The 12,295-nt window shown below is 45.0% G+C and overlaps 1 protein-coding gene across 4 annotated transcripts in view; it reads right to left on the reverse strand.

Annotated features, from left to right (window-relative positions):
* ITGB5 (integrin subunit beta 5) overlaps nucleotides 1-12,295 on the reverse strand; it is a 108,557-nt gene that overhangs the window by 49,493 nt on the left and 46,769 nt on the right. For all 4 annotated transcript variants that reach the window (XM_053267775.1, XM_053267793.1, XM_053267785.1 and 1 more), the window contains 3 exons: nucleotides 11,513-11,681; nucleotides 5,589-5,750; nucleotides 460-555 (listed from right to left, as the gene is read on the reverse strand). In XM_053267775.1, coding sequence (XP_053123750.1) covers nucleotides 460-555; nucleotides 5,589-5,750; nucleotides 11,513-11,681 — 427 coding nt within the window. The remainder of the gene's footprint in view (nucleotides 1-459; nucleotides 556-5,588; nucleotides 5,751-11,512; nucleotides 11,682-12,295) is intronic.

The raw sequence follows: 12,295 nt of genomic DNA on the forward strand, positions 1-12,295 counted from the left end.
CTTTAATTATGTATGAATATAACCCCTGCTTTTAAGTAATAAGATTAAGTAATGGTAGATTTGGCTGAAATACAGTGCTGTTGGAAATGTTGCCAAAATAAGGATTATATCCTCAGCTATTTTTGGTGCCCTCATGATCACTAACATTTATCTGTTTACTTTAAGAAGCTTAGCTGCTTTTCAGTGAAGCTCCATTCTGAAATTAACTGGGGAATGAAATCAGAAGGAGAGGATAGACAGAAACGATTCAGCTGCACAGAGCGAGACTCCCCTGGCTTTAAAGCACAACACATCACAGCGGTTCTCACACTCAGCAAAACTGGGTTGGGCTTTCCTAACCCGGTTCTCGCTAATCGTGAGAATAGCTTCTTTTTAAAAAGGAAAAAGAACCCTTTCCCCCTCTGTCTTGCAGGTTTCGAACAGGAAATTGGTCTTCACTTCTTTGTTCCCAGGACTTACCTTGTAAAGAACATAGTAATTTTTTGTCACTGCAAAAATCAGGTGAATGTTGTTCTCAGCCAGTTTCTCTCCAATAAGTGCAAGGGAAGGGTAATCCTGGTTGGGGAGAGAAAGCAAGCCAAGAAAAAGTGAAAAATTTGCAACCATGTTATGGTAATGTAGAATGTGCATGCAATTATAGTCTTCAAATGAAAGACATTTCCAAACTCTGAAGGTACTTTAATTCCCATTTATTATGGCATCAATTGTCAATAAATTGAACTCAATAGTACCTCTGAATTAAAAATATGTTGTACTTTGTCATCAAAAGCATGAATTTGTGTTCATAAGTGAGATTCGGCCACTTCAGTGAGTAGCTGTAATCAGCGATCAGTTACAGATATAATCCTGTTATGACTAGCTGCCTTATACAGAGTTAAACTATCAGTCCATCTAGCTTGGGACCATCTACACTGACTGGAAGCAGCTCACCAGGGTTTCCTACAGGGGTCTTCCCTAGCCAGAACTGAAGACACCAGGGATTGACTCTAGGACCTTCTGCATGCAAAAAATGGGCCTACAACTGACCCCTTCCATATCTTTGTGTTTAGAACTTTATGAGGCTATTCTCACGACCACTGGAAAGCGGGTTAAGAGAGCCCAGCCCATGTTCCAGTGGTTGTGTGCTACAATGGGAGCCACACAGCTCCCAGCAACAAACCCTTCTAAATACGCCCCCGTTAAATGAGGTTAGCAGAGTGAGCGCTCCGCTAACCCTGTTACCCTGATCGTGAATTGCATGGCGCAGCTCTGTGCCATGGCGACTCATGGGGAGACCCCCAACCGGGAAGCTCCAACAAACCTCCCAGCATGAGGGTTCCCCCAGAATGCCCCATGCACTCATGTGGGGCATTCTTGGACTTCCAGGGGCCAGGCGGCGCCCGATCCCCATCACCCCAACCGGGTCCATGATGGAGCCAGTTACAGTGTGGATGGCCGATCCAGCCGCCCAGGGCTATGATTGTCATAGCTCACTCTCCCCGCCAAACCCTCTTCAGTGCTCCATGTGTGGAGAGCCTCTGTGTTTGCAAGAGAAGATTACATACAGATTTTCATTCTGATGTATCTCAATTGATGCTAGGTAGGATCTGTTAGCTAGGAAGCTTTGAGGCTGTTCTCATGCACAGCCTAACCTGGGCTAGGGATTCCCAGCCTGGGTTAGGCTGCAGGTGAGAATCACTGGGATCGGGCCCAATCCAGACAAGCCGGCACCGCGTAACCCCATTGTTAAACATGCCTCTTAAAACAAGGTTAAGAGAACAAGGGCTCCTTCAATTCCGTTTCCCTGTTCGTGTGCCAGAACCGGCTGCTTTCAGCCAGTGCTGAAGCACGGACAGGCGCTTGCCCATTGCTGTGGGAATCCCCACAATGTACCACACACTTGCATGGTGCATTGTGGGATGTCCAGAGACCAGGACGACGCATCCTGGCCCTCGCACCTCCACACTGTCAGGGACAGTGGCTGAGCATCTGGGCGCGTAATCTGCATGTCCAGCACCACAGGACAATCATCTGTCCGGGAGGTAAGCTTAGTAAGGCTTCCTCCCCGCCTGCCCTCACAGTTGATCATAGGAACAGCCCCACTGTTTGATGCATTCTGGCTTAACAGGATGTTCTGTATCCTGTGAATCTCTCATCACAGTTCAACTCCCCTGCCCCTTGCCTTTCCCAATGCTGTTCCTTTGGGGAACTAACTCTAAACCACTCCTGGGCCTCAACAACTCTCATAATGCCCCCCACTCCCCCAAGATCCATGGCATTCTTAGTGAGGAAGGAAAGGGTGATCTTTCCTCAACTCGTGTCACTGCCTGTGGAAAGCATGCAAGTGGGACTATGACAGAGCTGGCTATGTGTCTCTCTCTTGGAAGGCTTCCATTGACAAGAGCAACAGGCTTTGCCTCAAATCAGTCTCAGTCAACAGAGCAACCCAACAATGTAAAATGTTCATGCAGTGCAACTGGTTAGTCGCATCAAACCAGCTAGATAGCACACATATATGCCTGCTGCCCAATTGCTCCTTCCCTCGATTCTCCACTAATGGTAGCTGTCGCTTTGTTTGCTTATTAGTAGGCTGAGACACTTAAAACTTGAGCAATGAAGCAGCCTCCTGCGCTCTTAGACTAGTTCCTGGATTCTCTAAAGTAATGTTTGGGCAAGGTGGGATCCACTGGAACTCTCCCTTCCCATCACCCCCATATGCAGCAGTAAGCAACAACCGCTTGCTCTTCCAGCATGTACATCAGTGAGACTGACAGGTGGAAGGAAGCCCCTCTCCCACTTCATACATTTGGAGCATGGGTGGGGGTGGGAAGGCTTAGCTCTGGCAAAGTATACAAAGGCAACCCACACATTGGGTCATTCACACAATCAAAAATGGTGTGCTACCTGGGCTTGGGAGCTGTGTGTGCTCCCAATTTTTGGTTGTGTGGAAGCAAGGTAGGAGGAAAAGCTACCCAGGTTTTTCTCCTACCTTGCTTCCACACAACCAAAAATTGGGAGCACCCACAGTTCACAAGCCTGGGTAGAACATAGGTTTTGTGTGAATGACTGACCTCATTGTGTTTGTGCAAGCCATACATGACTAACCAACCAACCTCACAAATATTCATGAAATTTCTAGAAAACAAACATTTAATAACTCTGTCTTAGCTGAAGCATTATGTAGACACTCAGTGGTGACTTACTCCTTAGGTATTCAAGTAGGGAGAAGCTTGCTACAGAGTTGGTAAATCCAAACAGAGCAAAAACAGACTGTCTCCAGCTTGGGACAAGCTTAATAGGATTGCACCCTAAGGATACTATTTATATCTTCTGTCTCTTATTGTAGAGAATATTACCTTGCACAAGTATATCTGACATTGCAGGGAGCAGAACCCTGAATCATTTGCAAACTATTTTAATTCTAAGTCTCATTCTTAAACATACCACAAAAATCATTGAGATGTGCAGTCTGACCCTATGCATGGTGACTTGGAAGTTTCAGTGGATGATATCCTGATTACAAAACACCAGTGCAATGCTGCTTCTGAAAAGTTTAGCTAAATCAGCTGTACAGCTGGCTCAATAGTGAAGGGAAATTTCTACAATCACCTCTCCCCCAGGAAGCCCTCTGTTCCACTTGAAAATATGTCCCTGCCCTCCCGCCTGACCGGGCCGCGGGCGCCTCCCCTCCCCGCCAGGGCACCACCTCCCCTCTCTGCCGGGCCACGGGCGCCGCCACCTCCTCCCCGCGAGCACCGCATCCGCCTCCCCGCTGGCCGGGCCATGGACCCCATCCCTCCCCAGTGGGCTGTGGGCCCCTACCATCCCCACCGGCCGGGTCGCGAGCGCCACCCCTCCCCTCCCACAGGGACGCGGGTGCCTCCACCCCCCCCGCAGGGCTGCGGGAACCTCCCCTCCCCATCCCTCCCTTCCGGGCTGCGGGCACCTCCTCTCCCCACTGGCCGGGCTGCGGGCGCCTCCCCTCCCCTCCGGGCGCCTCCCATCCCCACAGGACTGCGGGTACCTCCCCTCCCCAGTGGGCCGTGGGCCCCATCCCTCCCCAGTGTGCTGTGGGCACCTCCACTCCCCACTGGGCACCTCCCCTCTCCACTGGGCTGTGGGTGCCTCCCCTCCCCGCCAGCCTGCAGGTGACTCTCCTCCCCTCCGGGCTGTGGGCAACTCCCCTCCTTGCTGGGCCAGGCTGCGGGTGCTTCCCCTCCCCTCCCTGCTGGTCTGGCTGCTGCTGCCATTTTCTCCCCGTCTCAGTCACTTTCCCTCAGGCAGCTGCTTGCAAACTCTCACGAGAGCTGCCACACATGAGATTAGCGACGGGTACATTTAGGAGAATTATATAGATAGACAGACAGACAGACGAGCAAGATCATCCAGCAAGTTTCTGGCTTAGTGAGCAAAATGTAGCATGCCTCCAATACCATGTTTACAATATAGTCCTTCGGGTAACTTCCATGCCCATTCACCAGTCACAGGAATAGCCAATGTAGCTGTACATGTGTTTGTTTGGTTTATTCAGGAAAACAAAAGACAGTTTTGTGTGAGGACTCCAGCCTATTGTCAAAAGACAGCAAGTTAGAGAATCCTTCCAACATGGAGGAGAGGAAACATTACATGCTCATTAAAGGACACAAAAATAATTAGGGTTTGCAATTTGCTTGGCCTACAGAAACAACTCATAGTTATGCAAGAACAAAGCAGCTCTTCAACCAGAGAACTGGAAAGCCATCTGCATTCTTCTCTGCTCAGTAAAAATCACATCTCAAAGTTAATTTTGTTCTTTGATTATTTATATTTGAACATATATACAGGGACATGTGAGCACTAGAATTATTAATAGAATAATGGAAATTTATAGAATAGTGAAAAGCAAACTGAGGCTGGAACTACACATTACCTGAAACAGAAGACTAATGCTGAAAACACCATGACAAGATAAGTTGTACCAAATGTTACAGAAGGAGAGAGGATGAGATGCACAGCTGTCACTTTCAGCAGCAGCTGCATGTTTCTGGGTAACACATTGTCTCATCCCAAAATGAAGTGCAACAAGTTGCAATGGTACAAAACCACTCATAAGGGAGCATTGCTTACATCAGATAAATATTAGAAACCATCATCCATACATGCCAATGACAGTGGCTAGGTCTTTTTTTTAACCCGTCTGCAACAGTAGAAAATGTGCTGGGGAAAGAGAACAGTGGAGGAAATATGCGGTTCAATTTTGCAGAATGTACTACTTTGCCTTACAAAAGGGCTTTAATTCTAACCATGTACCCTCAAAATGGGTTAATCGTTTATGTGTTTCGTTAAAACAACCTCAGAAGTAGTTCTATGGAACTCCCTGAAAGCTAGGATGATATATGAGACGTTCGACTCATCCATTTTAATGAGATGACATGGTGGGAAAATATTTGTCTTGGATTTTAGCCTAATGTGTCCAGTTATGTACTTTATCCATGGATGCCATCAGCAGAGTATACGATAGGCAGTGTTTTGGAAATTAGAAAAACAGGTTGGAGTTAGATGACAATTGCTAAGCTGCTCAGCAAGAAGGAGGAGGAGGAGGGAGGAGGAGGACACTTATTTATTCTCACCAGCTGACTGGATGCTGTGTACTCATTGGCCTCATTCAGGTGACACTGTCCATCATGTGGCTGCACCAATCCAGCCAGCTTACCATCCAGTGCAATGTGTGGGCCATCATCTGTAGTGAAGACCAACAAATGAGAAGCCTCCTTCCGCCATCCAATCTCCTTCTACATGAAAACAAAGACAAAAGAAGAAATTTGTCAGTCTTCATTTAAGAGTGGACACCTCCTTGCATCAGAATATGCTGATTGTTACGGATACGTTTATAAGAAAAATAGTATTGTTAGGTCCCTTCAAATTTACCATAGCAAACCCAAATTCAAAAGGGCTAAAAGCAGACAACCTACAAAAAGTGTGTGCTACAAGAAAAATACACTCAGAGCATGAAGAATTACACAGTAAAACCCCCAGATTTTGTACTCAAACTTTAAGACCTGTGACTGTAACGAAGGAAACAGAATAATGGACACAATGCAAGCAAATATATGCAGATTCGCACAACTTGGTTGCACAACATCAGCTATGCACAGAACGAATGGGTAGTGCAAACAAAAAAACGCTCATTGCACCACTAGTAAATATGAATATCCCAACGCTCTAAACATTCCATTCAGCAAAGTGCTGACCTCTTCTGCCTTCTTAGTGGAAACCTTCTTCAACCACTTCCTCTTGCCTAAGGCTGGCAGAAGGTTGTTCTAGCTAGCCTTTCAAGCACAAAGAGAATGCGGCTATAGTTCAGTGACAGAGCATTTCCTCTGCATGTAGAAGATCCCAAGTTCAATCCCTAGCATCTCCAGGTAGGGATGGGAGCGACTCCTTCCTTGAACCTCGGAGAGCGGCTGCTAGTCAGTTTAGACACTACTGAGCTAGATGGACCTAGGGTGTGGCTCAATATAAGCAGCGTCTGATGTACCTATGTAATGCGTAAATGTCTTAACTAATGGGCACAGGGGTAGCCAAAGCTAACTGTTCTTTGCATGCACAGCTCTAGCAAAAGACAGACACCTGAGGTTCTAAAGAAGCAAGGAAAGCAGAATGTGCCACTCCACACTTTGAACAAACTAGCCATAAGGATTGCAGGCTCATATAAATACCCAATTTATATTTTCTGCTTTTTGTAGTGATCCTGGGGTTCATTACCCTTTTACCCTGCTCATTTCTGATCTTGTGCGCCTCTGCTAAGTTAGGGAATTACATTGTTTGGCTTTGGAGGACTGAAGCCAGGACAGCAGTGTCCACAAGCAACTTATTTGGCTTTTTGCATTTGTTAGCAGTGGCAACAATAATGTGTGTGCATTCCACTAGGTCAGCTGTGTTTCCACTGATGTAAATGCTCACTTGACTAATTAAAATAAATTATTGATACTATTCCTGTGCCATGATTAGCACTGGACACATGCACAAGTTTTGAGCATATATCAAAATAGCCTAATAAGCAGTGCTAACATTTTCATTTTCGCTTGAATCCCTTTTTTTACTGGTTCCTCATTTTTAATCCTATTTCTTGAATGCCTCCCCCCCCATTTTAAGGTAGAAAGTACCCTGCCAAAATATTTATTACTTCCTTTTGATTACTTCCTTTTTCACCATGAATACCAGAACAGCAACTTTAGTCTCTGCCTGTAAAACACAATTAATACAACCATGGGTACAGTTGGTTAAGTTCCTACAGTCTCTATTTTCTAATATCTGTCCTGATAAATCACTGTCCCTATTTTGCCTACTGGGGAAATTTGGAGGTTAACTTTTTAAAAAGATTGTGCACTAGCTTCCCTCCCCTTCTCCCCTCCCCTGCTTTTTCAGATGATAAGATGTTGGGGTGGGTGGGGGTGTTTTGAATGGTAGCTATTCTCCTAATATGTCCAGCTACCAGATTCATTATGAGATTAGATATTAATCATGTTTAAACTGCCTTAAGCCCATGAGGGCCAGAAAGAAAGGCATAAAATAAAATTTAAAAAACTTTTTAAAAAAGGAAAGTGTTCTGGACAGTTTGTTAATCTTCCTGCTTTAGAAGCCAGAGCACCACAGGCGGTTGCAGGGTAAATGAACTCCACGTATGCCTGTTGACAAAGAGCCTTTAATAGTGTGTGGGCCTTGATATGAAAATAGGAGTATCTGAAACAAACATACAATAAATATACAAGATGTATTGTATGTAGTAGCAGTTCCCAAGAAACTCAAGAAACCAACAGGTATACCCATTCACTAGGCCATCACTCACTTGCAGCCTAACCCAGCTCACAGTGATGATGTGAGGATAAAATGAGGAGAAACCATGCTTGCCACCTTGAGCTCCTTACAGGAAGAACAGGATAAAAACTTAACTAATTAACCTTCATTTTCATGGACACATATCTCCTTGGCAACATTTTGTGGTCTCCTTGTCCCAGATTTAGCCAGTAGGCACTTTCCTGCCCTGCCTCACCTCACCTGATAAAGATGTAAGCGAGTGAGGATGTATATTATGTTGTCATAGAAAGGCGCATTTAACCCAGTAATGCCAGTTCCATTTGGCAACAGTTCTCCAGCATTTCCTCAGAGCTGGTATTTGATTCAAATAATCTGTGTTGATTACACATATGAGTTTTAGTTTACTATTAAATCTGCATAAATTTGCAAATAAGAAAAAAATAAAATGAGAAAAGGAACACTTCCTTATAGTCCTTTAGTCACCTTTTAGATGATGCATGCATGTATTGCAGCAGGCATCATACTGAAAGAGGCATTCCTCAGTCTCTCTCATGCAGGAGGGAATACTTCTTAATTTGCAGCTATAAAAATATATTTTCAATACAAGTACTTATCTCTGGTTCAGTCCCTGGCATCTCCAGGTAGGGCTGGGAAAGACTTCTGTCTGAAACCCTGGGAAGCTGCTGACTGACTGTCACTCAGTCAGGACAATACTGCGCTAGGTGGACAGATGATCTGACTCAGTAGAAGGCAGCTGGGTATGCAAGGGTGTTAGCTAAGGGGTTCCCAGTGCTCTAGTGCCTTCTGCAGCACTGACATCACACCCAACTGTGCCACACGGTGACGTGGAGCAATCACCACTGCAGCATGATCACTTGCTTGACTGAAATACAAGTCAGTAAATGTGCAAGGGCAGACCGAAACAGGACATATAACCCTGGGTATGTGCTCAGCAGTTAGTAGGCAGCATTTTCAAGGAGAATGTATTGCTCTAGAACCCATAGAGATATCTCATCATAGAGATACTCGGGGTTCCACATTTTCACTTGCCAAACCCACCATGGAAAGTATGCTGCCACCCTCTGGGAATGTGATGAGTGAGCCCCAGCCTTCCTCCCAACCTTGGAGCTGCAGAGGTGGGATTGCCCCTGCAATGTGCCACAATCTCTCCTCCTCAAACTTAGGGAGAAGGTTGGGAGTGTATTTGGCTGCTCTGTTACTGAAGTGCCCAGAGCACCTCAGTAGCACAGGACCAAACCATTAAGCCCTGCCACCCTTTTCCGTTCTGGAGCTGGAAAAGGTGGCAGAAATTTTGGTCACTGCATTCCAGAGCATTTGGGGGCCCAGAGCCAAACAGAAAACTGGCTTTCCCCTGTTCCAATACAAGTGCTGGAAAGGATAGTGGTGGCTTCTCTGGCCACAGTGTTGCTGAGATGCCCAGAGTGCTTTGACGGTGAATGGCCAAGCCAATAAGCCCTCCCCATCATGGTTTCCAACTCCAAAGTTGTAGCTGAGGAGGGAAGCAGGAGTGATCCTGACTCACACAGAGGCATAATGCAAGGTTAGGGACAGGGTCCTGGTGACCACAGTTTTTGGACTGGCTAACAAGGTAATTCTTACAACCACCAAATAAGGAGCTCAGTAGCCTTAATGCAAATGTGGGACTGAGGCTGAGAGAGTGTTTTGCCTAAGACTATCTAGATAGTTCAAAGCAAAAGTGAAGTTTGAACCAGGTAATTCCTGATTTGTTGCTGCCTCTTAACCATTATGCTCTTTCTAGCCCTCCATAGAAATGCCAAGGATTAAAGCTGGGACATTTTGCATGCAAGAATGTATGAACTAATGAACCAATGAACTACTGCTCCTCTTAGAGGTCAATATCACCAGAGAATAGGTATGTGGCCTACAAGTCAGGACATAAGTCTTCACTGACCCTATATTAATAGCACAGTGATGGCTATCCTATTCGAGATCCCTGCTCTGGAATACAAAAAGTAGCTAGCATTTGACATCTGCTCTTGCAACTTAAGCAAGCAGCTCCACTTTCAGGAAAGAAGAACAAAGGTGTGAAGATGGTTACAGGGGAAATGCCATATGGGAATTAATTAGCAACAGGTGCAACCAACTGATGTAGCCTCCTGCTCAAAGCAGGAAATAACCCCCCTCCTGGGAAGTGATAAAACATATTATCCTATTATTATGTTGACAGCAGTTTGAATAAAAAGTTGTCATTTAGCCAGCAGTGGAACCGCTGCCAAGACAGCTGATGAGAGGCAACTGTGCCTGAAGAAGCAGGCTGTGTTTGGGTCATAAAGGAGAATGAGCAATAGTAAATAAAGCTCAGCTGAATTGATGCAGCTTAAAGTAGGCCCATCATTACCTACCTTACCAAGTTACAAAAGGTGAAAAAGGAAAGAACAACATTTGCCAAACACTGTACCAAAATCCCAATGAAATAAGCAAGTAGATATGATTCTATGGTTATTCACATTGAAAGCATATCTAGAAACTAACAGCAGCAGGGGCTATTGACAGAAAAGCCAATGCAACAAGTAAAAGCAATATTGACATTTTTCCTCAGGAAGGGGAAATATGCCAACGATGGTGCCATGTATTACAGAGATGTACAAATGAGTCATGCTTCCTCTTATTATGCTTCCAGAGTGATCCAGGAAGAGAAACCTGTCACTCTATACTGTATGTACAAGTTCCCTGCCTTGTAAATGCAAGTTACAGGTGCAGAGACTAGTACACACATTGAGTAGATGTATAACTTCTCCACGCTAGCCCAAATACTTCATAACATTTACCTGAATAGAAGACAACCCCCTTATATACAGACACAGATTAGACCTGTATTTATCCAAAAGGAACAGGACTCTGAATGTAAGACATCCCCCTTGGTTCCCCATATCAAAGAACTTTGAAAAAACTAAACTTGGATTCAGGTAAATAGAGTAAAACCATACTAAGAATTCATTTGACTGTTCTTAATTTTTTTTAAAAAATGGTTAATCCTAATGCTGAGCACATGGAGCCAGAAAAGCACGCACGCAGTGGCTACTTGCCCACTTCTAAAGTGTGCATGGTGTGTGTGTGTGTGTGTGTGTGTGTGTGTGTGTGTGCGCCAATTTTCAGTATTAGTCAGAATGCCAGCCAGTGTTTATATATATTACTTGACTTCCCATTTCCAAAATGACTAGTGTAAACAGAGGTTATTCTTACGATGGGTAAAAACTGGGCAAAAGGAGCCCAGCCCAATTTCCCCCCATCGTGAGAACCACCGGGCTTGCAGGCGAGCCTGGAGGTTCAGTGGTGGCTAGCCCACCAAAGTAGCCCTCCCCTTAAATGAGGTTAGCGAAGCGAGCACTCCACTAAGCCCATTTTGGTGATTGCGAGTCACCATGGTGCAGCTCCGCATCATGGTGACTCATGAGGAGACCCCCACCGGGAGGCTAACACAAGCCTCCCGGTCTTGGAGGTATCCTGGGACTTCTGGTGGCCAAGCGGCCTCCGATGCCCGCAGCCCCTACTGGCTCCGTGACGGAGCTGGTAGTCGTGTGGGCGGCTGATCCAGCTGCCCAGGGCCCTGCGGGTGATTAGCAGCTACTAAGCCCGCTCTCCCCACTGAACCCTCCCAGGCTCTACACACCGCTCATGTGTAGTGCCTCACAATATCACATGAAAGTGCGAGTATATGCAAACATTCATAACTTACCAGAAATTAGTAACTCACCTCACACACAGCAGCCTGCAAGATTGCATCCAAGCCACCTTCTGGGGCATCTCTGTTGCGGGAAACTTTCTGTTTCTGAACTTCCTTATTGAACCGATCAGCTTTATCTGTGAGAGTCAAAAGATGTCGGAATCCAAAGGATGGAACACAACTTGGAAATGACTTGTAACTAGAAAGTGAGGAAATAAAAGTGATGCATTTTTGGTACACACACAAGATTGGAGGACAGGAATATCAGACTTTGCTTCACTGTACAGCTGCACCCACAGAAGTTGTTCAAGAAAGGAAATGTAGACATATTATTTCAAAATATCCAAAGTCTGAATTATAAATGATGCACAATAAAGCCCAATTTAAAACAGTGGTTGCAGACTGTAATCACCTACAGATTGCCATCATAAAGTTAATATGCTAAGGAATTTTCAACCAGTAGTTCTGTTCTGAACATTAATAGGCTGACCCCTAAATACATTTATTCAGAAATAAGTTTCCATGCATTCTGTAGGACCAACTTATTAGTAAATATACTCACTCAGGACTGCAAGTTTGGCATGATTCACGCACTATTTCAATTAATGTAGACAAAAGAAGAAGAGAGAAACTGATCTACAAGGCCTTATTTAATGGTACTGACCCCAGCCTGCACACAGAAACCCACCCTCTAAGTAGAATTAATAGAACTTATATATTTTTTATTTATCATATTTATATACCACCTTATATCTACATCTCTAGGCAGTGTGCACAATCCAAATTACAATATAAAAATAAAAAAACAATTAC

The sequence above is a fragment of the Hemicordylus capensis genome, chromosome 1 (genome assembly GCF_027244095.1).
Source record: "Hemicordylus capensis ecotype Gifberg chromosome 1, rHemCap1.1.pri, whole genome shotgun sequence".
In the NCBI taxonomy this organism is placed as follows: Eukaryota; Metazoa; Chordata; class Lepidosauria; order Squamata; family Cordylidae; genus Hemicordylus; species Hemicordylus capensis.